Source organism: Colletotrichum truncatum (assembly GCF_014235925.2).
Source record: "Colletotrichum truncatum strain CMES1059 chromosome Unknown Contig_0003, whole genome shotgun sequence".
Taxonomy (NCBI): Eukaryota; Fungi; Ascomycota; class Sordariomycetes; order Glomerellales; family Glomerellaceae; genus Colletotrichum; species Colletotrichum truncatum.
This window is the reverse complement of record NW_027222400.1, coordinates 5,086,726-5,113,881: the sequence shown is the minus strand read 5'-3', so window position 1 is coordinate 5,113,881 and position 27,156 is coordinate 5,086,726. Positions and strand designations below refer to the sequence as shown.

The 27,156-nt window shown below is 48.1% G+C and overlaps 8 protein-coding genes across 8 annotated transcripts; 4 read left to right on the top strand and 4 right to left on the bottom strand.

Moving 5' to 3' along the window:
* Positions 1-1,305: 1,305 nt before the first annotated feature.
* On the bottom strand, positions 1,306-2,827 carry CTRU02_206261 (serine/threonine-protein kinase SRPK3; the record flags this gene model as incomplete). Its single annotated transcript, XM_070204686.1, has 3 exons — positions 1,306-1,895; positions 1,950-2,527; positions 2,595-2,827. 3 exons carry the CDS (start codon positions 2,825-2,827, stop codon positions 1,306-1,308), a joined length of 1,401 nt encoding a protein of 466 aa, XP_070061790.1.
* A 974-nt stretch (positions 2,828-3,801) lies between these two features.
* On the bottom strand, positions 3,802-5,020 carry CTRU02_206260 (uncharacterized protein; the record flags this gene model as incomplete). Its single annotated transcript, XM_036728142.1, has 2 exons — positions 3,802-4,909; positions 4,959-5,020. 2 exons carry the CDS (start codon positions 5,018-5,020, stop codon positions 3,802-3,804), a joined length of 1,170 nt encoding a protein of 389 aa, XP_036580256.1.
* Positions 5,021-5,147: 127 nt separating this feature from the next.
* CTRU02_206259 (uncharacterized protein) lies at positions 5,148-6,240 on the bottom strand (the record flags this gene model as incomplete). Its single annotated transcript, XM_070204685.1, has 2 exons — positions 5,148-5,340; positions 6,113-6,240. 2 exons carry the CDS (start codon positions 6,238-6,240, stop codon positions 5,148-5,150), a joined length of 321 nt encoding a protein of 106 aa, XP_070061789.1.
* Positions 6,241-10,019: 3,779 nt separating this feature from the next.
* Positions 10,020-10,565, top strand: CTRU02_206258 (uncharacterized protein; the record flags this gene model as incomplete). Its single annotated transcript, XM_036728144.1, has 1 exon — positions 10,020-10,565. One exon carries the CDS (start codon positions 10,020-10,022, stop codon positions 10,563-10,565), a length of 546 nt encoding a protein of 181 aa, XP_036580258.1.
* A 3,291-nt stretch (positions 10,566-13,856) lies between these two features.
* CTRU02_206257 (uncharacterized protein) lies at positions 13,857-14,228 on the top strand (the record flags this gene model as incomplete). Its single annotated transcript, XM_036728145.2, has 1 exon — positions 13,857-14,228. The coding sequence occupies one exon, from the start codon at positions 13,857-13,859 to the stop codon at positions 14,226-14,228; it is 372 nt and encodes a 123-aa protein (XP_036580259.2).
* A 1,891-nt stretch (positions 14,229-16,119) lies between these two features.
* On the top strand, positions 16,120-17,437 carry CTRU02_206256 (methyltransferase domain-containing protein; the record flags this gene model as incomplete). Its single annotated transcript, XM_070204684.1, has 6 exons — positions 16,120-16,220; positions 16,346-16,404; positions 16,487-16,632; positions 16,731-16,768; positions 16,823-16,960; positions 17,014-17,437. 6 exons carry the CDS (start codon positions 16,120-16,122, stop codon positions 17,435-17,437), a joined length of 906 nt encoding a protein of 301 aa, XP_070061788.1.
* Positions 17,438-18,889: 1,452 nt separating this feature from the next.
* On the top strand, positions 18,890-19,582 carry CTRU02_206255 (uncharacterized protein; the record flags this gene model as incomplete). Its single annotated transcript, XM_070204683.1, has 3 exons — positions 18,890-19,044; positions 19,106-19,282; positions 19,339-19,582. The coding sequence occupies 3 exons, from the start codon at positions 18,890-18,892 to the stop codon at positions 19,580-19,582; spliced, it is 576 nt and encodes a 191-aa protein (XP_070061787.1).
* Positions 19,583-21,912: 2,330 nt separating this feature from the next.
* CTRU02_206254 (uncharacterized protein) lies at positions 21,913-23,259 on the bottom strand (the record flags this gene model as incomplete). Its single annotated transcript, XM_036728148.1, has 1 exon — positions 21,913-23,259. One exon carries the CDS (start codon positions 23,257-23,259, stop codon positions 21,913-21,915), a length of 1,347 nt encoding a protein of 448 aa, XP_036580262.1.
* Between the last annotated feature and the right edge of the window lie 3,897 nt (positions 23,260-27,156).

Below are 27,156 nucleotides of genomic sequence, written 5' to 3'. Positions count from 1 at the left end.
CCTCCTGTTAGCCCCAATATTATCGCGTTTCAGTCGGTTCACGGGCCTTACGGCTCCGATATCACATCACGGACATAGCTAATGCCGATCCAAGTCATTGCTCAGTCATTGACCGTATATTTGGAAAAGATGCACTAATTCAATGCTATGGCAATCGCCAATCGTAATTTTTCATTCACGACAGTAGAAATCCCAGTCTCACACAATTTCCGAGAATCTCACACTTTTCGTATTGGCAGTTCTTTTATTAATAGAACAAATCTCATGTCTCTCTAAGAAACCCCAAATATGTGATGATGTCTTGATGTCTTGCTGTCTCTATACAAGGTACTTAGTGAAATTCTCTTTTATGATCCGCAGAATCGGTCTCTGTGCACAAATCTATAGAGTACAGAACAGTGGACAATGACAGCCGATTGTTATTCCCGGACTTTTTGCTTTGTGCTGCAGTGGGTGTCTTAATTTGCGTACAAAAAAAAGGCCTTAATTTCGAGCCGCCGTATTGCCGCCCCTAAGAACCGAGAACCGGAGCAATATAATTAGCCATAGGAGTGTTACATGGGTCAAAGATAGGCCGTCAGGGAGCTTTTAAATACCCGTTAGCCACCGGAAGCGGATGGCGGCCTGACCCCTTGATCCGTTGGGGAAAAGTATAGCCGTGATAGCTTTCTACTCCGGAGTTTCGCATTCACTAGAGTTGATGACATTGTAAGATATGCTCCAGAGTTGATTCTTTTCTAATAGAATGGCTTGAATTAACCATCCATCTTGAAGACAGGAACTCAGAATCTGCTCTCAATAGCGGCTGTAAGTAATTTCTTAAAGACTCAATTCTACTTCATGCAGAACAAGAAGCAAAAATGACCCTACCGAAGCGTTTTTGTTTGCCCTGCAAGTAGATTGTTGCGGTCTTGCTCTCTAACGCGAATACGTGAGAGTCTCAAATGTTTATATCTTGTAGTGTGCTTGCAATCCGACTAAACCTTGATTTTTGCTATCCAGACGCGCCATAATCATCTCTAGAGGCTGCATGCTGTGTCTCGTTCAGTCTTTGCCTCCAATTTTTAAGTATGCATAAGGAATTCTTTTGATATATGCAGAGAAAAAGCGTCAGTATCATTGTCGTATTGATCACTCCATGAAAATTAGGGTAGACCATTGAGTTGCAGTCAAGACCTCTTAACAGTGGCTTGTATTCTGATCTCTTGTCTAAAGAAACTTTTTGCTAAGGCGGCCAGTTCTTGTATGATCTATTTCTCGACGAGACTTTCTCTAAGGGATAGGACCTTAAGCTCATGAGCCAATCTAATCATTCTGAGTTTCGACAACTCCATCCATTTGGACCATTTCAAGCTCAGAAAACCACGGATCTTGCAAAATCTCCGAAGGCGACGGTCTTCTCGCGGGGTCATATTGCAGAATTCGCCGAATTAGCCTCTTGATAGTGCCGGCTTCCTCGTCACTTATATCTGGACCAGCCTCATCAAAAAGTTCTTCCATCGACGTCTCCTCCAGCATAAGGGGTTCCTCGCCTTCCCCACACCCGCCGACCTGGCAATTGAAGAGTTTCCCCTCAGGAGTGAAGTAGAAAGAAGACGTCTTCCAATGCTTAAAGAGCTCATCTGGTAGGGGGCCAAGCTGGGAGGTAAGCGAGAGTAGATGATCATCATCTTTAAACTCGCCCCCTGGTACGCAAAAGAGGGGTTGCCCGGTAATGAGCTCAAACACCAGACATCCAAAGCTCCAGACGTCAAGGGTTGGGTTGACGGCGCCTTTCAAAATCAGTTCGGGAGCTCTCAAACCGAGCGGTGTGACAAGCTTTAGTGGCGGATCCGTGAAGAAATATGCTGTTTGAGATGAATAGCAATTAGTACAAATCCAATCATTGACAACAGCGAACAAAGGAAGAATAAGGAGAGGAAAATGGAGGAGGGAGAGGGGTTTCTTACCGCCACCCATGTCAGATAGCTTTATCTTGAAGCCCTCAGTGTACTGAGTAAAAGTGCTCAGCGGCTGCGCGGTACAAAGATATCGAGGAGCCCATTTGTCTGGTTTGCCGTCCAGCCTCTCGACTGGGGGCGATATTGATCCGCCCTGTGCATCTTCCGCCTGTCGGAGCACGTCCTCAGGCTCCGAGTTGATGTCATTGAGAGAGAACAGCATGTTTCCTGGCTGGAAGTCTCCATGGGCGATACCGTTCTTGTGAAGAAATGCGAGGCCTTGAAGGGACTGCTTGAGGATCCTCTTGGCCATCTGTGGAGGGTAGCGAACCCTCATTCCAAGTGTACGAGGGTTGAACTGTGGTAGCTCCTCAACCATAGAGTTTACACTACTTCCCATAGGTTCAAGCACTAGGACCTTATGAACGCCATTCGGCCCGCGATGATCAAAATCGCCTAATAGATGTACAATATGTTGAGCAGCGTCTTTTTGGGCGACCTTGGCAAGGTGGCGCAAAATATTTAGCTCGGCTGTAGAACTTGAGACTGCCGATACAAGAATCTTCAGCGCGACATATCTATTTTCCCTTGAATACCGTTAGCAATCAAGACCAGAATGATGTTACAGGCAGACGGCATAAACCACAGCCTTACCAAACATCGCGGGCCAACCAGACCGTTGAGTAAGAGCCCTCTCCTAGCTTCCGGATAGCCTTGTACTGGCCGTTATTAAAAATGTCGCCAAGGTGAACGGGATGGTAACCGCCGGGATGGTAATCCTCCACCCATTCACAGGGTGTGGTAATAGGTTTGAACCTTTTCTCATCATGTGCCGGGTTCCTTGTTGGCGGGGTTGGAGGAGAATCGCTTGGAGGAGAATCGCTCATGGTGAAAAGCGGAGGTGTTGGTCCAGAAATTTCAGGCGAGCTGTTGGACAAGAGACGTGGGGTTATGTTGGGGGGTGCAGGTGATCACAGTTCCTAGGATTAGAAGGGCCTTACTCAATCAGGGCGGTGGCATAATTCCAATCAATGTACAAAGACTGTATCATGGCTACCTAACACCACTCCCAATCTACCCTTGTTGGCCCTCAGCTTACCTGATGCATCACATTACCATTAAAGCAGTCAGCAAACCGCCTTCAATTTGCGCTAACATATCATTCAAACTTGCCAGTGTTTCTGATCAAGCCGTTCTCCACAATTGTATGTCCTCGGGACTAAGTGTTTACAATTTTAGGCTCATCATTATCAACAGTTTGCAGACAATTAGGGTCCGATTCAATGGATTAGTTGCAACAAGCTAGAACCATCTAGCTATTCAGCTGAGGAGCCTCTACACTTGTTCATCTCAATTCCATCTTTTCTAACATAAAAAGTTTCCCGACATTATTCGTATAATATTCTCTGTTCTTGGAATGTCGGCGTCGAAACTGGGAAGTTGGCTGGAAGGCCAATAAGCAACCAACACTAGTTTGGTGATTAGCTATGTTGCGGTAAATCTAGACCTGGAGTCAGCAGAAAAGGGAAAGCAGATGCCAGGGTCTTCAAGTTGTAAGCTAATGGCTCCAGACCCCATGTACGTAGACACTGTCGCATACCCTATCGAGCAAAGCAGCACCTAATCGATCCCGAATATAAACAGACTCACAACTTTTAAATACAACTATTGAATACAAAGAGATATGACCTCCGTGCGTGGAATAACTAGGTCGATGCATACAAGCTGATTTTTTGTGTTGTTTTTGTTTCTTGATCACCTTAAGGAGATTATAAAACGAGCGTTGATTCCCTGTGATTCGTTCATAGATACAAGGCTATATATGTCATTCGTGGTAGTGCCATACGTAGAGCGGCTATCATCAAAAGGTAATAAGATGGACAATCATTACAGCACAAAAGCTTACGAAAACAAAGCGAGCCACTCCGAAGCTGGCAGACCTGCCGTTTGTCCCAGCAGTTGCAAAATTGCTTGGTATCATGGTTAATAGTTCGCCATTGGAAGAACCGCCAGCAGACGCGATCGTCTGTGCCACTTGCCCGTTTCCAGTTTGTATTCCGCTCACAGGAACAATCAAGCCCGGAGCACGAAGCACGGTTGCAGAACCCTGTATTTTTGTTCCAGATCCAGCTAGATCATTGTTGACGTTGGTGGAGGCGTGGCTTGGAATATCAGGGAAAGCTCCTAACTGCTTGATATCGGGATCAGAGCTCGGGGTGACGCCCTCTCGTCCTGGAACTCCACTATTACCCAAAAGATTGGTCTTAGTTGAGTAGATATCATCTGATCCTCCAGGAACAGTCAGAAGGATATGATTCGCCCCATTGTATCCGCATGCGCTGCAGTTGACGCTGAGAGTGGCCATGCTGACCTTTGGAACAGTTTGGGTCGGGCATCCGCAGTCTTCGTAGTATAGTGTCGTACAATACTCAGTTGGAATGAGAGCTGTGGGATTTTCCGGGTCGATGGTTGTGTATGACACTGTTGTCACCACGGAGGTGATGACAAAGGGGCCGAGATTTGTCGGATTAATCGTTCCTGGGCTGGCAACAGTATTTCCAGGCCCAACGGCGGGACTCACTTGTCCAGCTACTCCTGTACCTGCCGCTCCCACACCTCCTAGGCTCATTTGGGAGGTTGCTAAGGGCCCGGCAACAGTTGTTCCAAGCCCTGGAATACTGGTCTCAGGCTCGAGAGCGGTAGCTAAAGTTCCAAACGTTGTTGCGCCTGATGCCGTAGTACTGGTGATTGGAAGGGCAAGCGTGAACTCATAGATTATAAGTAGAACGTTCGACGGAGCAGCTCGCCCCAAAAGTTGCCGCAGATCCTTATGTCGACGGCGGTTTCTAGAGGTGTTAAGAAATACGTTCCCACCACACAACTGGGTACTATCCCCAGGACAAGGAATCGAGCATGCAGCAAGCCCTGTGAATGAAGTTGCTTCAAGCGTATCAGAAGCATAGCACGTGCTGCATAAGTTGTTAGAGATCAACTACTAAGCCGGGGACTGGCGCATACTCAAAAAATATTCCGATATACCTCCGTCCCGAAGCCAAGACAGTACACCTCTGCGGAGTCATGAATGGGTCCTTGCCCATCTCGGTGAAGCTGGGATAGCCAGATGAAGAGCCTACGCAGCCTAAAAGAATAAAAGCTCCGAAGCTAGACAGACTAGACGGATTTGGGCTGACTGACGAAGTTAAAGAACTACTGAGCGACCTGGCTATTGATCTGGGCAATGTAGGCGGTGTTGACGAGACTGACAGCGTAGCAGTTGATAGCGGTTTGGAGGTCAATGTGATTGAGGATGAAATTCTCGAGGATAAGACTGTTGAAGCTGAGCCCAAGGAAGATGGCCTTGTTGAAAAGGACGACGAAGAAGCGGTTGGCGAGATATGAGCTATTCCAGGTGTGGATATGGATTAGAAAGTTGATAACAACATTAGGAGAATTGTAAGAGGCTAGTTACTGTCACTTGTTCTGATTAAAGTTTTCGATCCCTCGGATGAACGACTACTTGTACTATTGAGTTTTAAAGATTCTAGTAGAATGGTAGAAGATTGACTAGTTGTTGTCCCACTGGAATTCATATCAATGGTTTTGGATGTTTTAGAACCGCTAGTAGTACTTGAAGCGAACCCGCCGGTTGAACTGTCGCTGGAAGTCGTAAAACCAGACGTTGTGCTGGAAGTTGTGGTGCTAGAAGCCGTGCTGGATGCTGTGATGCTCGTGGCCTCGCTGGATGTTGTAGTGCTAGAAATCGTGCTGGATATTGTCATACTCGAAACGGTGCTGGATATTGTAGACATTGTAGAGCTAGACCTCATGCTGGACGTTGTACTAGACGTTGCCGGAGGAAAGGCAACAACATTGAAAAGGATCGCCGAGTCAAATTGCCCGTCACCTTGATCGCAAACAATGAAAATCAATCGATGACGACCAGTGGCAGTATAAGTAAAAGTTTTAATATCGCCTGCGCGTGCGTATGAGAGGCCGTAATTTGCTCCCGTCTTGAGCAAGTCGGCAGCTGCGGCAGTTATCTCGCCGTTGATCGCATGGTCAAAGGAAAACCGAGCGCTGTCTAAAAATGTATTACCTTCACGATATGGGCTGCTAGTTGTCAGTAAATTTTCTTGAAAGCTTATAAAGTCCGAACTGAGTGGAAAACTCACATCTCTTGAGAAGCGAAGAGGAGGTTAACCTTGATACCCGACACGCTAGGGGGAATGTCAAAGGTAAAGTCTATCAACACATGCTCGTAGGATACCGTGGGAAGAACGCATCCATCCGGCGTCATCATTGAGTAGCCGAAGTTTACATTCAGAGCTTTACCGGCATCAGACGGTGCCTGGTTTGCAAGGCCAGTGGTTAATATAGCGCCGGCCTCAAGCCCCGGGGGTCCGTTTGTGAATGTCCCGGATGAAAAAGGGCTTGGATATCTATACCTCTCTGACACAACATTTTCAATGCGAGAATCTTGAATTGCACCAGAGGCTATGATGTCGGAGTCCACGCCTGGGTTGATCGTGATACCGGCAATACTACCAAATAGAGCTGCCGAAGCTACGACCCAGTACTGTCCCGGGTGTGACCTCATCGTATAATGATCAAAGATCTCCAATAAATTGTTCCTGGTCGAAAGAACCTGCTCCACTCTTCCTTGTAGGTACGTCGAGCAGTGCAAGATGTCCAACTTAACATAGCATTATAGACAGAAGGAAGAAAAGGCCATGGGCCATCGATTAAGACTAAAATTGAAATTGAACCAATAAAGCCTTGCCTTCCTTTAAGAATTACAGTATTGAGCTGCGTCGATAAGTCGGCTTCCGCTTGTTCAGCCAACAAATTATATAGATAACAAAAACTATAGTAGACATAAGATGAAAAAATTCCTTCGAACTCCTAATTACGGTCTGCAATCATCAGTGCATTCCTTTAACGGAATGGACGCTTCCGACGGCTCGTTGCTCTGGCAACATGGTCTGGAAAAGCTGATGGACTTATGTAGCCGACCGCTGCTGATTGACAACGGTAAATCTTGAGGCACGCTGCTATCTTGCATTACACGGTACAATAAATCAGCCCTCCATATTGTGGGAGTTGCGATGTCTTTCCACTCCTTCTAATTGTCAAACAATACGAGGGAGAATGTACTGGATCAGGGTCATCCTGGAGAGGGATTTGTGCAAGGCATGTTCAAATATAAGTTGCTATGCACCAACTAATGAAGTCGATATTGGCTGTTAACACTTCTTTGCAACGAGTCTATAGCTGGACGTGATTTTAAAATTTATGTGTAAAGAAAAGGTCATGGTATTACCTATTCACCATGTGTTCTTAACCATCGTTGAAATCACCGTAGCAGTATCTGGAAGACAACTTCGGTGTGGGAAACATCAGGCTGCCTGCGGCGAAATGTGACCAAGTATCTATCGAGAAACCCCAGGGGAGAAAAAAGTCATTGTACTGAACGACGGGCCCGTATCAACCCCTGCATCAGACCGACGGAACATAATCTCCTGGCTATGAAGATGTCTCACTTTTCGTGGCGCCTGCTTAAGATGATAGTTGCTTTGGACCTCAGCAATAACGTTGACGACTTTTAGGGGTCTGAAGTCTCCCTGCAATGGTTACCTACACTTGAATCTCCATAGGCCAGATCACTACGCCAAAAATTATCGCCGCAGGAGCAAGAGCTGCACAAATCTCCCAGCTCAAGGCCTCACTGGTCTTGGCTATCATGTGTTTCTCCAAGTGGTTGACACATTTGAGGGCACGACAGTTATTTTCTTGGTTTCTGTACCAGATATTCACAGGGATTGTGGCCAGCTATGGGACCATATGAGTGAAACCGGCAAGCAGTCATTTCCGGAGACTAAGAAGCCCCCTCGGGCCGACATGTTTCTGAAAGTCATTCGCTGTCTTATATGAATTGCAAACTAAGTCATTTCGGTCATAATTTTCAGCAACCTGGTAAATTCACCAACGCCTCAATGAAGACATGAAACAAGGTCGAGAAGGAGTACCTGAGGAAACAACGAACAAGGAGCGCCTTCATTCCTCGCGACAGCTAGCCTAGTGCCGATGGGAACTGGCCAGCTCTGAAAGGGATGCATCCAAAATTGCAAACTAGGCCGCACAAGTTAATGATTAATTTGTTGCAGATCCTTACGGAAATAGAACTTGCTTACTACCATGAAATCTTCATGGCTGTTATCAACGCCAAACCTAAGAGAAGCAAGACATATTGTCTATCCACTGTTGACACGGCCCGTAGCTAACGAGACCGCCTGGCCTTTCCCCGCCACAGCCTTCCTATTGGTGATGATCCTTGATTCTGTAAAATGATTAATGTTGCCTGCGGCATTTTCGACAGTTTCTTGCCTTTCTCTGAAGAAAACCAATTAAGACAGCTCCGCTGAAAAGCAATGGGAATAAGAAAATGTGACGAACTAGGCACATAGCAATCAGGCTAGAAAAGGTGTAAAAGAACGACTTGATTTACAAAGAGGGTATATGCGTTAGGAAGCACATACTCATACGTCTACGGTGTGTGTTTCATATGCCTTACGTAGACACACCTCACTCGGTGTGTTCGGTGAGCGTTGACACTATCGTCACAGAAAAGTTGATGGTTCAAAACCCAGCAGCAGTAGATAATGGGCGCGATTTGTCCCTCGAGCGGAAAATTCTCTAAAGTTAAGTAATCATTATTGTTACTGCAGGTATTACTTCTTACTGCAAACCCCTACGAGCGCAGTCCGTCCTGCTCAAAACATCTTTATTCTCCACCTTCTCTGTATTGCCGAGCTGCAACTGGTCAGATCCTCCGCTGTATCTGACAACAAATACAAAAAGGCAGAGAACCAACGCAAGAGGACCAACAACAATTCAAGGTACGAACCTGTCAACGCTTACTCATTATTACATGTCGAATGGCTTAATAATGAACGGTTTCCATATTTAAAGCTCTCTCGAGGTTCACCTACAGGCGCTGCTTTGAGAATAAGACGAAAATTAAGCTAGGTTGACAAGTAGTTTTCTCAAGATTATCAAAAATTGAATGTTGAGCGAAAATAACATATATTTAGTTAAGATATTAGAGAATAAATAATTCCCTTTCGGCCCTTTGTTCGCTTTTTCTATATTATCTATTCAACGAAGAGATAAGTTTGTGGGTTAATATGAATTAGCTTTTGCGAGTATAAATTAGTCTCGAGTTCACGGACTTACTGTGCATATTGGTCCGGATCTACACATTAACTGGTTATGCAGTTCTCATGCCCGCCCCGCCCCCACTTTAATAGGATTCCGGAAACAGAGCAGCACCGGTTACGCCGACATGAAGGTTTAGTACTCATATCTAGAGTGTATATGCACCATTAATAAGCCAGACTGAATTTTCAGAACTATCTCATCCCTTGGCTGCAGCTTTCTCTGTCTGCAAACCCATATACGCCAGTGACTAAGAACAGGGGCACTTTGCACCCATGTGCAAGTAGAAGCGTCCCTATTACTGTGTCACCCGCTTGCCTTCTACTCACATGCCAGGGGGAGATCGTTTTAAATCCCAGGTGCAATAGAATGGCGAGAAGCGGCTTTTGCAAGTAGGCGTGGCCTGGGCTCACACAATCAGTTAGAGTTCCTACAACTATTTCAGAATTTGTCTGCCTCATTTAATCCCACTGCTTGGGGCCAATGAGCTACTCAAGCACTAGCGTACCACGTAGGTGTCGGGGGGCTTGGGCGAGCATAAAGCGGCCATGGTTGAAGCAACTTGATCCAGTGCCCTGATCAACATGCAAAGCTCTCAATTACTTGGAAGTCGGTATCATGGGTTGTTGTGATTCTTGAAAGAGATTGCGCTGCATTGATGTATTTAAATAAACTTCATTCTAGTATAGTATGATTGATGAGATAGGTTCAGTGGCCGTAAGCAGCATTTTGGGATTCAGCACGGGGTGTTGTGGCCGAGATTGAAGCCAAGTATTTAAGCCACGCAATCGTCATTACCGTTGACCCAAAGACAGTACAGAATCATCTCAGGTCAATCTCAACGTCTTCTTTCAACCACGCAAGATGCAGTCCCCAAACCTTTTTCGTAGCCTCTGCGCCCTCTTCGTCGTCTTGATCGGCGCTCATCTAGTATCCACCTCCCCTGTGGCCATTAGCAGCCCGCAGGCCGCCACCGCCGACAACTCCGTCATCACGCCTCGGGCCGGAGGCGGTTGGTGCTGGCCCTTCTGCAACCCCTTCAACCGCGGCCTGCCTAACACCCCGACCCGCTACGACTTCCGCCCCCCCGCCTCAACGGCCCGCGCGCTCTACCTCGACACCCCGGACACCCAGGTCACTCTCCGGGTCGAGACCCAGACTACGGGCGCTGTAGTGGTGCTTGCGTCGATCGGCACACACTACAGGCTGCCAGCGCACGCTGAGATCAACGTTCGCCTGTTGATCCGTAACTCGCACTTCGATTTCAACCACTCCAACCTCCAAATAGGTAGCGAGACGGCCGTTGTGAGAATCTCACCCGAGCAGGCGGCGAGTTTCAGGACAGGGGACGGTGGCTCTGACGGGTCATTTAAAATCACGCTTCTGTATAAGCTAGGCCAGGACCTGTAAAGGAACCTGTTTCTAAGAAAATTGGGAGGGAGGATGCCCTCCCCATCGTCAAGCGTGGATAACCATGCATGGTCCAGGTCGGTGGCTCAAAGTTTTCGGAGGGGTTGACTATATTATTCAAGGAGATAAAAGCGTCTACGCGCTTGGGATTAGATGTGTATTTAAGATTTAGACGAATTGCTTCCAATTCGATGCTTGCATGTCTGTAGAGAAAATGATCCATGTGAAAGTTTGTGTGAGACACGATGGGGACAAGGGCTTGCATGATGACTGAGGAACACCATTGTTTTCATCGCGTATCGTGCTTAAAGTCATAATGCTGAGAGGGAGTTTTTCTAAACCTTCGAGCTACGAGAAAGAAAGCTAAGAAAAATCCAACCTGTTGGCAGCATACGCAGTAGATCTGGTCCCACGTATCTATCCACGGCGCAGCGTTTTCTAGGTGACAATACATTCGGCAAGTAAGTATACGGTAAGAAAGAGGTAGTAAACATCATACTACTATAATACTTAGGCACACTTGGGCTAGAGGCTGTATAAGATCATGAAGTTGATTACTAAAGAACTATCTACAAGCTTTAAAGTAAGTATTTAAATCTCCGTCTATACACAAGCCCTAATATCCCTAGTTATCCTATTGTATTATATAGATAAGTAGTCAAGAGAGTTACCTATCGGCTTTATTAACTCTTGTCTAAAGCTAGTTTGAAAAACGTTGAAGTTATCCATCGACTCTTACTTGATTAATTCTTTATTACATGACTTATTATAGTTCTTCTGTCCTAAGGTAACCCCTTTATTCCATTCTGTTCTACTTAAAACTTTCATATAGCCGCCAGGTGTCCTATGGGTTCGGTCCTGGTTATGTTATGCCTAACGGGTCGTAACACCGAGACATCCAGTCTCACCCTTAGCCTCACCCCAGCCTCACCCAGCTTCTCTTAGATAATAAGCTTGAAGCAGTGAAAATAAACCAACTCACCCTATAGGATAGCGGTTGATTAGCTGAGGAACATCCGAATGTAGATTCCATGGGATGAGAAGAAATCTAGAGCCCTGGGAGTGGGGCGTTAGAGGTACTGAGGTTTGCACACGAAGTGCCTTCTGTTATCCGAGGCTCAACAGGCAACTTTCATTACTGAGGAAGGCAGAAATACAGAACGATAGAACGGTTAAATCCCAGGGCAACATACACAAAAGGACAAAATTTGCTGCGCCTGGGACTGGCTTGGATCAAGACTTCGATTCTAGGCATGAACTCCACGCCCGGACAGCAATATACTAATAACTTGGAAGCCTAACTTTGTGCAAGGCTAAGCATCAGACTGCACATTTGGCAACATCGGGTACCCGACCAAATACCTACAGTGGGACATTTGGAACCCCCAAAGCAATACTCGCAGGGGCCATCGCAACGATTTCACAGCCGCAATACAGGACATGGCTGAGTGCCAGCGAATGCTTGGCAATTAACGTTGACAAGCACCGGGCTCTAATTGCCACTCAATAGGTGGGGCAATTTGGGCGAGAACAGGGTCGAGGACAACAAAGTGGAGGGGCGGGTGTCTTGCCTGGCGAACGATTGGATCAACGGATCGGACCGTGTGGAGGGTAAAGGGGCCGGGCTAGACCGACATGACCGAACAAGTTGAAGAGAGAAGCTTTTCTTCCCTTTTAGGAAATTAGGGGACTTCTGGTAAAGGACCTCGGCTGACATTCCCACTGGCCACTGTTCCTGCAGGATCAACCCTTTCCAGGTTGTTTAAATGCCTCGTCGTTTAGCTAGACCCTATCGCATGAACTAGTAATACCAGAAGGCCTGCAGCGTACGATACCCTGGCTTTAACATTGTCAAAATAAAGACGTTTTGAGGCAATGCTTGGTAGGGAGTGCCAAGCGCTCAAAGGCAAAGACAACATGTGATCACTTCTTTGGCCGACAAAGAGCCCTGTGAGATGGGTCTAAGTGGGGAAGTTGCCGCGGATGGATCGGAAGTGAACACAGAGCCGTCTAGGGGTGATGGCCTTCACGACACACCAAAGAGGAACGTGAGATTCGGTAATATTTGTGGGCAACAGGGTTTTTGTTCCAGCTGATTACCGAATCGGTTCAATTAGAATGCCCAACAAAGCAGTTGTAGTTGTCGCTGGAGTTCCGAAGCTGCGACTGCTACAATGAAGTGCAATGACGGATACAAAAGGCAGAACTCTTCCCTTCGAAACCTAGTAGCCAGATTATTCGCCCTTTTGGGAAACAGTATTGATTTAAGTTGTGTTATTCCACTTAGTTTTCCCATTGTATTGGAAGGATGCAGGATTGGGCCACGGTCCAGGACCCTGATGATTATCTTAACTCGGTAAGGCTCAATGGGAGAGATTTAACGCCGCAGCTCGTATATGCATATGAAATCGAAAGGGTTCGAGCTATGAGCCAATTGTAAGTCTTCTAAACTGGTAGGACTTTTCAGGATCTCGGTCCCATCTAAGCAGTGCCTCACGATCCTTGGCATGTCAAATACAAACTAGGCCCACCCGCAAATCTTTAGAGACCCTATCACGCTTACCTTCGAGCCATCTTTTATGTTGCAATTGCATCGAATACTCTGCGTACTAGTAATTACATGTTTAGGTTGCTCGTCACATCAACTGGGGAAGTCTGATTTGCAGTTTCCCCACGCTTAGGTTGAGACATTGAAAATTTCAACCAAAGCGAACTAAATGTCTTTAATTCGAAAGATTCACCTCTAGCTGTGGTTTTCATCAATTTCTTGTAGAGACAAAAAGTTCGGGAAGTCGAATCTCATGTTGGCAGTACCAAAGTTTGGGCAATTAGAGTTCGGTTAGACAAGGCCACGACAGATTGGACCCACTACTTTACTTTAACTAACTCACGAACACTGTTCCACTACTTCAATTTTCCTTTTTAGGCAAATGGAAACGTCCCACTTGTCTTGATCACCAGTTACTGGATGGAGCTGACTTGTATCCTTCACGTGGCTGCGCAATATCCTTTGGACAATCACGCGATCGTTGAATTTGGGTGGGATTTTGAATCCACAGCTAGTACGTTTTCGCCTTTTCACTTGCTGTTGTCTACAATCAAGTATAACGACAGGCGGCAGCTTGTATCAAGATTTAAACTATATAAGGAATGATCCCGCCGGCGCAAAATGGGAAATCTTCTGATACTTCATCAGCATCACTCACCAAGACAAGCACCCAAGCCTCCTAAACAGTTCACCAACATCAATTCCTCAGTCTTTGAGAAATATCTACATTCCAAATCATCAACATGAAGGTCACTTCTATTCTCACCACTCTTACCGTTCTCCTCGGTGTCGGTATCGAGACTGCCTCAGCCACGTGCTTTGTCACCGGTGCTTCCTACGAAAACAAGGAGACTGCCAAGTACCATGCTAAGCGGGCTTGTGAGGGCTATGACGGCAAGAAGGGCGCTTTCCAGGGTCGCTTCGCCCCTGGAGAGTTCAAGAACGCCTGCGTCAACATTTCTGGCACCCAGAGCATCAGAATGTCAGTTGGAAACTTGAACAAGAACACTGGATTCGACCTCGGGGACCAGGACTGCACCCTGCGTCTTCAGAACGAGATCAACAACTGCGGCAAGGGCAGCGAGCACGATGTCAGCGGCTGGCGCTTCCGGTAGGTTCTTTATCTATGAATTAAACACTAATGTACATTGCTAATAGCCTTTATCCAGCGTTGACCCCAACAACGAGCGCTGCTAAATGGGCGGCTAATTAAACAATCCGAAGAAGCGGCTGGTTGGATACTTTACACGCCAAGTCAATTTTAGTCGTTCATGAAGCTAGTCACAACGGATCGCATGGGAACTTTGAGGGGGGTTATAACTGCACATACTTCTTTCTTTCTTCATTTGTAAGGGGTGTCGGTCAATCAACTCTAAACAAAGGATGCCTTGTTTGCTAGGATAGTCAATATACATAGCACTCATAGTGCGATCATTTCCTGAAAGTCGCTTTTCAGTGCTTGAAAGTGCCCTAGAAATGAAGAAACTTGGCGCAGCCTTCAAAGCCAGGAGGATGCTCACTAACGCGCAGCAGCGAAATCACCAAAGCTTTCTAACCTGTGAGCCAAGACATGATATCACACTGAAATATTCATGCTTTTCTCATTCCTCGTTGGAAAAATCTCTTATCAAATACATGCGAAAGACAATATTAGAGTTGATTTTTGAAACTTCTCAACAGCGAGAGCCCATAAACTCGAGTCCTTTCCTCCGCCAATACAAGAACAATCCCAGGAAAACCCCAAGCCTGAATTGATAAGATATCCCAGCCATTATATCACAGTAACAAAGTTGGGCGCGTAACAATAGGAGAGAGAGAGATGTAATGTGCAGTGGACAACTTGGAATTGAAGCAGATATATTGTTGAGTTAGCTTTACAAGCACTTGCTGTTCGCTCCACGTGCATTTTCTTGTTTTGCTTTTTCCAGTCGCCACAACTGCGAGACAAAACAGGTATTTAGCTTTGTGCTTTCGCCCAGAGCAACGGCGAAGAATATGGAGCAGCGTTCAAACCTCGATTGCAAAAAAAGGAACGATCGGTCATTGTGTGAGCGTTTGAGTTCATAATCATTAAAAGGTGAACTAATGTGCTAGATCCAGCTGCAGTGTCTCCTTGGCAGGCAAATGACGCTTAGAGTCAACTCTGTTTCAAGGCCTCCACAGCGGAGCGGCTTTGTTATCAAGAGCAGGCCGCAAAAGCAAAAGGTTCCGGAGGCTGCATACAGTTTTAATACCCCCACGTGGTTGCGACGAAGTCATCGAAGAGCAATAGTAAGTCTGTTGTGCGAAATATGTGTTCTTCATTGCCTCCTTGTGAGGAACTGTCAAAACAACACCCCGCAGATTATACAGGGGTTCTACTAAAAAAAAGCTGGTTCCTTCCGCAAGTTTGCTAGGCTCTGTGCAGGCATCAGATCATGCTGGTCGCAATTCAACCTATCAACAAGCTACGTTGGGTCAACAACCACCAACTGCATACAGTATTGTCCACTAAGAAGTTAGCAGCAAGCGAATAGCTTGCAAATGTTACAGCGAGATGCTTTTTTGGGCATTTTCCCCCTCAGTTTCCAGCACTTGGCGAAAACATTGCTCCACCGCCGACACAAGCGATGCAAAGAACCCTGCACCAACTACCAATATATCAAAGGGCTTCGCCCCCATCAATGCAGGAGAAAGGTTCCTCACCATTTCATTCGCGAAAAGTGATTCCGAGCCGCGATTTAACGTAAGGTAAGCTTGAGAGTTGTTCGTACTTGAGGTTCTGAGGCATGTGTATTTTTACTGCTGCCGCTGGTGTGGCAACGTGCAGCCGTGTAGAGAATATCCGATCCTTCATGCCAAGCTGACACAATCCGCAGAACCGACCCATGTTCAAGGTCAATAGCTCCGCTATACAACATGCAACAAGAGCAACCTGCACAAGCTGTGGAGGACGATAGCTCCTCGGAGCTTGGAAGTGTGAGTGACTGTCAACATGCGATAAAACGATCGTTTACAGCCAGCTAAATGATTACATTTCAAAAGCTCTATGAGGATTCTTCCGTTGCCTCTTTGAGATCGAGCATCTTAGAGCACCAAGTCGAGAATGGGCGCACATACCATTCCATGAGTGCTGGAAGTAAGTGCGGCCAACAGTGTTGCTTCTTGTGCTAATATTGCGGCAGAGTATAATTATCCGAATGATGAGGTAAGTGGCGCATGTTTGCTACAGCAACAATAGTTGTGTGAAAAGAAGAAACCGTCGGCTAATAATAAGTAATAACTGCCTACAGCGAGAGAATGACAGATTGGGTGTGTATGAAGAACAACCAAAGCTTTCAGCAGCCTGGTTGAATATCCCATTTTGACCCATTAAAATTACTAATATCCACAGATTTCCAACACCGCATCTGGCAAATTTCTCTAGATGAAGAGTTAGCGCTTGCCCCTGGCCACAAAACAGCTAAGCGTGTCCTTGATATTGGAACAGGAACTGGTATTTGGGCAATTGATTATGGTACGTGTATAAGTCTGCATGAGACACCTCTTTACTAACAACAATGGTAGCCGACGCTTTCCCATCTGCCGAGGTTTGAATTGGAAAACAATCTAAAAGACGCATTATCTAATCTTTATAGGTAATTGGCGTTGATCTGAGCCCTATTCAGCCTGAGTGGTAAAGAGTTCTATACTTGTTCATAGGGTTCAGCTAGCTAACACAAGCTCCAAGGGCACCTCCCAACTGCCGCTTCGAAATCGACGATGTCGAGAAAGACTGGACTTGGACCGAACCTTTTGATTTCATCTTCTGCCGCGGCATGACAAGCTGTTTCGCTGATCCAGCAAAAATTGCAGAAAGCTGCTACAAGTGAGAAAACCACAAGACAGATAAACCATCATATCACTTACAGATCTTCATAGAGCCCTCACACCGGGTGGATGGCTGGAATTTGGAGAACTCATAATGCCACTGGGCTGCGATGATGATACCGTCCCGGCTGATTCCCACCTTCGACGCTGGCACGAGCTAGCTACAGAGGCAGCTGAGAAGCTAGGCCGTCCGATGAAGGGCCTGGCTCACCACACCAAGGAAATGGAGGAGATGGGGTTTGTCAACATAACGGCCAAAGACCTCATATGGCCGCTTAACTCATGGCCTAAAGACGAAAAGCTGAGTGAGATTGGAAAATGGCAGTATGTTAACCTCGACAGCGGCCTTGAGGCAATGAGTATGGCTCTGCTCACCCGTGCCTTTGACTGGAGCAAGGAGGAGGTTCTTGCTTTGTGTGCCCATGTGCGAAAGGACCTAAAGAACAAGGGTATGCACGCCTATTGGAACATGTGAGTCTTTATTTTCATTCCACATTATTCTCTCCTCCCAGCACCTTGCTTGTATGTTAACTAAGTTGGGCAGGCGTGTTGTCTACGCCCAAAAGCCTCTGAAGGCGGACGATGAAGATGCCGACGCATAGGAAGACTGAAGCTTCTTATTTCAACCTGGCACGACCATTTTGAACAATGCCTTCTGTTATGAAAAAAGAAAATAGACACTTTTAGATTTTCTTTTAGGAGATACTGAACTTCCAATGAACGTTGCCATGGCAGTTGTATCAAGATGCTTGTTCAAAGGCTTGCAGAAAATTTGAAACAGGCGACTAGATTGGTCAAGAATTGATCGCCCAATGGAACGCTTATCATTGACTGTGTATCTAATCATTAAAAGATTTCATGTAAGCAAGAATTGGACCGAACCCAGAAGACGTGATCGACAAGCAACCCCCATCGGCATTTTATCAGTTTGGTTCTCGCATTAATCGCGTTTGAAATATGATTTCTAATATTACATGGGGACTCTCAAAATGTATGGTTATCAACATGCAAGTCAGGTATAACAAGGATCTCTGATAGAGTTGTAACACACGAAAGTGAGAATGTAAAGCAGTCGATCTGGGTCTTGCATTATCATCCCAATAGTTCCCGGACGAGACACTGCAACCTTAGCTCAGACAATCTTGCATTTCTAAATTCATGAGCACCTCGGTAGAGAGCAGGGATCGGATTTGGATTTAAAACATGCCTTGAGCAGATACTTAATAAGTAGTTATTTTGCGACTGACAACTAATCCAACTTTATAAGTGGTCTTATCTTGTTTTGTATTTAGTAACCACGAGTAGCACGAAGGTCACTCGGTGTTCAGGTCAAGATAGATTCCAGATTCTTCAGAAGATGAGTCGACTCTTGTGGGCTGGCGATGAGGAAGAGAATAAATACAAAGAGCACATAGTGTCATTCAATTATCAGTTTTGTTTGCATTGTTGTGATTTGAAATTATAGATTCCTCAAACAATGATAAAAACCGAGTCTCATGCATTATAGCGGCACCGTGGAATCAAAAACGAGAGTCGTAGAAAGTAAAGAGGTAGACTGTTGGAACGAGACCCCATGCCGAGATGAGGACCATGAAGCTTTATTCGGCCTAATCTGCCACCCCTGCAGGCCTCTCGCCCTGAATGTAGGGCTGCGCCACATGGGGTCGTTGGGCCAAGGGTATCTGAGGCCAAATGGTTGGTTCATTTGGTCTTAGTGCTGCTGTTCTGCCTGTTGGGTGGGTTTATTAGTCTTTGCTGTGCCGCATTTCGCGTAAATTGGCACCGTCTAGGGACCGTACATAAGGTGCCTGGATCCTGCTTCAGAGTCATTGTCAGTAAATAATTGTCGACGCAAGTTCAATCTCTTTAAAAGCTGTGTATAAAATAGCTAATCGAAATCTCACCACATCCAACAACACTAAACACCATGTCGCAGCCGCAGACAGTCACGGCCGAGGCGCCGCAAGTTGCCGCAGTCCAACAACCAGCACCAACTCACGAGAGGGACGCGACGACCGCGGCCACGACGCAAGAAACTAGCCCAGCACCCGCGACGGATTTGCCGACAAATTTGAACGCCCAGTAAGGCTTTATTCTACCACCACCAATTAAGCTTGCATAGCTGATATCACGATAGGTCCAACTCCATGGCACCTCCCACGAACGAGAAGGGAAACCAGAGCGCGGCACTACCACCTGTGATGATCCAGGGGGTCACGCCACTGCACATGCTTAGTGACTCGCCCCAGTGGATCGATTGCCCATTCTGCCAGAGCAGAACGACAACTGTGGTTGACACTGAAGGTACTAGTATGCAAATGTAAGTTAGCCAGTGAGAAGAGCGATAGGAATTACGGACGCTGACTGTGACGTTAGTCTTGCTGGCGCTTTATGCTGCCTCGTCTGCGTCTGCCTTACGTGCGTGCCCTGCTTGGCAGGCTGGTGCGAGGATACCCACTTCTCGTGCTCCAACTGCCGTCAGAGGGTCGCGACGCGGCCGCATGACGGTCCCATCCAGGTCTTTGGGCCCCAGGGCCCAATATACCCGATGGTACCGTCTCAGTATGAACCCGTCGCGCCACCGGTTGCCCAGAATCAAGGTCTTCCGGTATACAAATAACCGACGGGGAGGTGTTTCAGCCTGTGTGTCTACGCAACATCTGCATTTGTTCAAGGAGTTTGGGTCGCATTGTTTGATTCCCGCTGAGAAGTCAAGGCACGAGAAGGTTTTACGTTTTACAAGCTTTAGTCCATCTTATAAGATGGTCTATAATGAACTCTTAATATAATCATTCCAGGACTTGTGAATTCTTTTGGCTTGTGGAGATGTATTGATCGTGTCATCTAGACTTAACTATCGTGCTGTCTTCCTAGCTCACGTCTATATCAGACTTGGTAGGCTTTTCGAAGGTGGTGCATGGCTTAGGTGCCGTTATATCCGAAAAATTGAACTTGCCCCTTCGTTTCCTCACTGGCAATTTATTTACACTGGCGTTGGAGCCCGAATTGTTTTCAGTGGGCGGATAGGCTCTTCACAGAATATTTAGCCAGGCCCTAACGAGATTCTGGGGAATCAATTTCATGTCCCTAAACTCAACGATATCAGGTTAGGAAGAAGAAGAACAGAGGGCTAGAGATTTCATGAGAGGCACGATTGAATGATGTGCGTCGAGGTTAATAACCACTCGGCAATCATTAGTAGCACGAAGTGTTGCTTGAAGCCTCATCCAGAAATATGACTTGGTTAAAATCTCAACTATCTACGAAAAGCCGATCAAGTCGAAATGTTTCTGCACAACGCTGAAACTCTTGTTTGTGTACTTAATAATGACTCTGCATACTTGAGACGGGAACGGCCACCTCAACAGTCAACCCAGGCGCCAGCGATGTGCTTCATACCCAGCCAAATCACCCTTGAACACATCAAAAACCATAAAAGTAACACGACCAAACCAATTCGACTGCAAGCCAAACAACTCGAACCCCCGAAACTGAGCGTTCACCTGGGGCCTCAAAGTCAACCAAACCCGCCAAAAGCGCGGAACGGACTCCCCGGATCCCCGACCCAGACCGGCCCACGGACTATTCACATGCCGCCCCACCATCCGCTGACCGCCGTTTCGCGGCCCCAGAACCCGGTGCGTCCCGGCAAATCCCCCCCTCCCACCCTCACGCCCAGACGTTGTTATCCAGCTAGCCCGAGTGTCTCATCCAAATGAACCTCTACAATCGTCAACAAACACATGCCTTCCAACAAGGTAGATTCCAACGAGGTAAGCGAATCCAACACATGCAATTCGACGAATTCGCAGCATTCACCAAACACGTGCTCGCACACCTCATCCAAGCGGCCCCCAAATCCCCCCCTCCCCGCTCGCCTCACTCACTCACATGACAACATCCAATGAAATCACCGACGAAAACATGAGCCAACAGTAATCTCACAAAAAAAAAAAAGACCACTCGACCCAATAAACGAACATGTCCCGGGGCTACGCGGAAGGCCGGGTCATTTTCTAGCTGGGCGTGCTGGCGTACCAAGCGTGTGTACACGCACATGTGGACTGAGTGAGAAAGGGTTAAAGCCTGCACAACACAGGCAAACCAAACCTCCGCCCCCCCCTCCTCCTCCTCACCATTACCTCCCGCTGCACGTCATCGTCCGGGTCCCCGACCATCATTTCTACACACCGCCCTGATAAAAGCCCGTCGAGCTAGAGACGGGCGTCGACGGCGGCGGGGATTTTTTACTTTTTTTCTTAGTTGCCTCCCCCACTTCTGAACACTGCTGCTACTTTTTTTTTTACTAGGTACGAAGGGCGCAGACTAAAGATAGACTATTCATGCGAAGCACCGAGAGACAGAGGCGTGGGAGACGTGATGGTAGGTAATCGAGGGTATCCATTTCATCAGAGCGATGAGGCTCTTCAACGTACACCGGTTCTAACGGTAAAAAAAAAAAACTAAACAAAGCACTCCAGAAAATCGTAAAATCGGCAGGAAAAAAATAATGCTACTCCGCGCTGTGACGTTCCTCCAATGTTCTGTGCCCATTCCCGATAGATGCTGGAGTCTTAAGATTGAAAAAAAAAAAAAAAAAAAAAAAAAAAGGTTCGAGGTATCACTCATCAAGAGAGTAAATAGAAAAGCCTCGAAAGGATAACCACAAAAAAGTCTTCGAGACTTTTCTCCCCTTCATTTCCTATCATCATCGTCGTCGTTGTCGTCGTCGTCATTCTATACTTCCCCGCGTATATGTTCATTTCGTGAAACATCGTATTTGCGATCCGTTGATACCCTGGGTCTATATATACCAGGTGTTCTTTCTTCCCCAACGTGATGCGATACACCACCGCGATGTAGCGTGTGGTGGATATATATATAAAAGTTTTTAAAACAAAAAACGTATATAGCGTAGCCGTCGTGTAGCAGGCCGTTATAAGACCCCGCTCACGGGCTAGGGCTTTCGTATTCCATTATCTCAATGGACCAATACGGCAGTTCCCTCGCGAGGGTCTCGCCGTCGCAAAAGTAGACGGCGCCCTCGACCTCGCTCTCCGGCTCGTCGCACTCGTCGATGCGCGGCGGCGGCGGGTCCTGGAACTGCAGGTGGATGAAGCTCCTGCGGTCGCCGACCCTGCGCCTGAGCCTCCTGGCGCTGGACCCGACGGCGTCCGGGTCGATCGGCGTCCAGTCCTCGTGGTCCGAGTCGCTGCGCTCCGAGATGGTGCGCTTGCCGATGCTGGACCCGTGCGTGCGGCGTTTGCGCATGCGGAGCTCCCGTTGCATGCGCACGAACTCGCGGTGCGCAGCGGCGTCCTCGTCGACGTCCTCGGAGGAGTCCGAGTCCGATTCCGAGTCCGATGCGCTGCAGTTCAGGTTGCGCATGTCCTGGGTGAAACCCGGGGGGAGCTCAGCCGGCGCCGCGGCGGCGGCGGCGGGTGCGCGGGAGCGGGAGCGGGCTGATGCTGGAGAGGAGAAGCCTGACGGGGCGATGGTGCCGGTGCGGTCGTGGTCCATTGGGTCAAAGTCGGACATTTCTTCGACGGTGAAGTTGGCCTTGGGCGCGACGGCGGCCGGACGGGGTTCCTGGGGGAGTTCGGGGGCGTGAGGGAGGATTTCAGAGTCCGAGTCCGAGTCTGATGCTTCTTCTTGTTCTTCTTCTTCGGAATCATCATCTTCTTCGTCATCGTCGTCGTCGTCATCATCCTCCTCATCTTCGTCGTTTGATTCTTCCTCGGAACTGCTATCGACGGCCATGCGCGGGGTATGCAGTGGCGCTGATATGGGCGGCGGCATTGATACTGGCATTGGCGCCGGCATGGGTACCGGAGCTGGGGCGGGAGGATAGATGTTCATGGAAATATCACCATCCTCATCTGATTCTTCCTCCTCATCGATGCTTTCTTCCTCGCTGTCGTCTTCTTCATCGCTGTCCTCGTCCTCATCCGCCGGCATTGGTTTTGTCCGGGGTGCTTCGCTCTCATCAGACTCGGATTCGGACTCGGATTCCTCTTCCTCGTCGGAATCATCTGACGATGTGCGAGGAGACAACTGCGCGAAGCGATTGGAAGGAGTAAAGCTGAAATGGTGGCCGTTGCCAGTGGGTTGGATACCCGAATCGTCCAGCAAGACCGGACGGTTGATGTTGTGATATGGTGGCAAATGGCGGGCGGCGTACTGCTTGTGATTAAGCATAGGCGAGGTTGAGGTAGGGGACTGGGGCGGTGAGTTGGGGCCGCCCCCCAAAGGGCCCAGCATCATGCCGGGCGTCGATGTGCGCAGCCTGCGAGGCATGATTTCGTCGTTACGAGGCCAAACAAGAAAAAAAAAAAAGGTAATTGAGGCTCTATTTGGTCAAGAGACGATCTAAATGTCGAGGTTCAGAGAAACCAAGAGCGTGTGAATGGGATCGACGTCCGCCGGCAATTGTCGACTTGTTTCTGTTTCTGGGCGTTGATCTAATCGATCGGGGCCTCTCCAGTTGGGAACCCGGGTCTTTTTTTTTGGGTGTTTGGTGTGGGGAAAAAATAGGAATTTGGCGGGGAAAATGGGAGGGATCAGATCAGTTTTCCCACTAGCGATGGCCACCCGGTAAGATGTACTACTAGTAAGTGTGCGGTAGTCGATGAGTGGTGGAGATGTGCGGTGAGCAGCAGCAGCAGCAGCAGGTTGGGTTTCTTTTTTAGAAAAGGCAAGCAGAATGGTTGTAACAAAGTCAAGGGGTCAGTACCCAGAGTAGGAACCTCCAACAAGGAGAAGAGGATATTCGGCTGCGGCTGTAGGTTGTCATGATAGATCTCGGGGGAAAAGCGAGAAAGACGGAGCTGGGGGCGGGCGCTTGGAGGGGGGAAGAGAACGGGTCCGGATTGCGCTTGTGATACAGCAGCAACGGGATGTCCCTTCGAGGAATGGATACAAAGTGCCAATTGCGGACTGGCAAAAGGCGAAAGGCGATACCGAGGCAGTCGATTATTGTTTTTCTTTCGATCCCCAGATCCACGTCTCAGTCCCTGTTGTTGGCGTCGACAGAGACAATAGAGAGAGTGTGGGTGTGTGTGTGAGAGTGAGTGAGTGAGTGAGGATCAGAGTGAGAGGAATGTTTCGGGGAACAAGGTGCGGGATCCCGGCTGTGGGGACGACGAAAATCGGGCGGGCGGTGACGATAGGACGGACTATCTGCTGGGCGACAAGGGATGGTCCTTGTTGAGAGGGGTTGCAGCAGCAGCAGTAGCAGCACGGAATGGCTGACGAGAGCAGAGTGACGAAGGAGAGGAGCGGTGCTATGCGATGTATGTGTACACGCGAGCAAAAGCAATGGTCAACAAGGCGAGCTCCGATATTGGCCTTGAAGGGAGATAATTGGATGAAACGGTTATTGGAGAGAAGACGAGAGACAGGCGTGGGGGGCCCGGCTAGTGAAAATAGAGGCTCAGGAATTTGTTGGAGGCGAGCTTAGCTATGTCGGAGGGGTGGGATGAAGACCGTAAGCCACGGGGCTACAATATAATGATGGCAAGATAAGAAGAGAGAATTCCGGAATTGCCGCGCACCGCGCAAACGTGCTTGATTACGGATTCGTTGTTGATGAATTGGTTGTTTCAAGTGAATGAACAGCCAAAAAAGGGACGGACAGCCGAAAGAGGAATATTGTTTAATGATTCTTGGTCTCTGGCTGCGAATTTGTGGTGGATGTGGATGTGGATGTCCGAGCTATTGGGGGCACGAGGAGGAAAATCTCACGCCTTCCTGTCTCTGCTCTGGCTATATTCGACTCGAAAGGACGAGGGGGGTTATTGGTGGCGGCTCGTGATAGGTCGGAAGACGTCGATGGCGCGACCAGACAGTCCGGTCTTATAGAAATGGCTGATATAGTCTGTGTATTCCCACAGATTTGTCCCGTTTACGTAGTCTGTCGCTCTGTCTTCCCCGGCGAAAGAGAAACGGACCGACTAACAAGGGGAACAAGGACAGAATAGATCAGATAGCAAGATGGTGATGGTCCAAGAGGAGGTAGACATGTGTCAACGACGAAGAAAAGAAGAGAAGGAGAAAGAAAAAAAAAAGAGAGAGGAGAGAATTTCTACGAATGTGTGTGGGATGGAGGAGAATTAAGAATTATTAAAAAAAGAGTCATCGTATGTGCGCTCACTGCAGCTGTGCCATGCCCATGCCATGCCATGCAGCAAAAAGGACTGGAGTATCCAGCCAACTAGTCAGCCAAACGCCTCTCTTTCTTTCTGGCTGCTGGGTTTTGTGGATGCTTATGAGGCTTTGTACCGCTGGGCCCTGCTGGCACCTCTAATTCAGTCTCTGCTGTCATACCATACAGTACGTAGTGTGGTGCAGAACCCTTTTACTGGTACTCTCACGAGTCTTCCTATCAGAAGCCCCAAAAGTAGAAACAAGACAAAAAAAAAAAAAAAACAGTCTCGCGATAGTGTGTGCGTGTGTTTGTGTGTGTGTGGTCGGCGGCTGGGGTTGGACCTTGCCGTACATAGTAGTACTTTACTGGCCCCCCCGGGGCCCTCTTTTGCGCATTCTCGCGGGGCGCCGCAACGCAAGTTCGAGCCTTTGGGCAGCAATGCTCCCAGGATTCCCTGGTCTACCCGTGTGTATCCCGCAGTTGAGTGAAAATTGGCATGTGTGAGCCCTTACGCATTTGCGTAGGCCGCACCGGCGGGCTCGCTGGGCTTTTGCGGGCTAAGGAGGGGGGTGGGATGGGAGCCGGACCGGCTTGACTGGCTGCTCGGGTGGACTGGACTGGATTGGGAGAGACGAACAGCGGGAAGAGGACCAACCCAGTTGCAGTGTTCGAGAGACAGGACCCGGGAAGAAGTGGAGGGAGGGGTAGTAATAGCTCTACTAGTAAGAGTTGGAGGGGGGTTGTTTGTGGAGAGGCGTAGGACTTGGGTAGTGTAGACTAAACGTCAGATCGCCGAACCATTGGCGATTTTCTCTAATGTTTTTTTCCCCCCCTCTATTCGCTTCTTGGTGATGTTTTGTTTCACCGTGGACGTTTCCTTAGCTCAAGCTTTATGCAGCCTGTCAAACTTGTCTGAGGCAGTTTATCTGTCCGTCTCTGGCCTATCGACGCCATACATCAACGGTCCGGCGTGACAACCATTAGCCGTATTAGGGATTCGGCGGGCTACTGCCGAATCATCTTCTGTGGCAGTGTAATTGTTTTTTTTTTTTCTTCCTTCTGCTGTCAATGCAGCGGCATGAGAAGAGGTAGGGCCCAGCCATCTGTTCTCTTTGAGCGCAAAGACTATCCATCATGCGTTCCATTCCACCCTCAACGCCGATGATTCGTGTCCCCGGCAAGCTTTATTAGACCTACTACTGAGCGATTTCCATCTGTAAGGCTACCTGCTTTCCGCCGGGGGGCAGCGACAGCGACAGGGACCGGGGATGGATGACTTTAGCCACAAGCAGCATATGATGGGCATAGGGACCATATGGAAACGGGTAGAGAAACTGGGAAGAAAGAAAAATAAATTGCAACAAATACTGAAGGGGTCGGCTGGGTAGCAGCACTTGTGCCCAATGAACGAGGGTTCGAAAACGAGACGGCAACGGAGCGGAGGCCAGAGAGAGACCGTGCTTGTCCAACTCCCTGCAGGTTTTTTTGGTCCTTGCAGCTGGACTTGCAGCACTATGTAGCAACTAAACTGCACCTCCAAGAAAGAGAAGGGAAGGAAAAATTCAGAATCGGGGGTTTGATGTGGCTGGGTTGGATTTGTGGAGAGAGGATATGAGTGAGTGAAAAAGAAGGCGGTCAAGACGCACACACTGAATGGAAGAATCAAACCGCCTCAATATTTCCAGCTTTCTAGAAGGTCTAGGTTTGTCTCGTCTCGACTCTCCCTTTCCGTCCTCTCTGACGTCCGGTGCAGATACGGCGACGGCAGCTTTCACATCGGGCCTCGACGTCGTGTAACTTGAGCCGACGGCAATTTACCATGCCACGTTTAAGCTTCCCGTCCTCCCGCCCTTATTTTCAACTCATTGGTGCCAGGTCATCCCTCCCACAATTGGGAAACTTATCGTGCCTGTAAATTCGTGTGTGTGTGAACTACTCGGCTCCTATACATGGCTACAGTTGCAGGCATCCTCTCTCTCTCTCTCTCTCTCTCTCTCTCTCTCTCTCTCTCATGCTCATGCTGATAGGTGTTCATTTGCTGCCGGGAT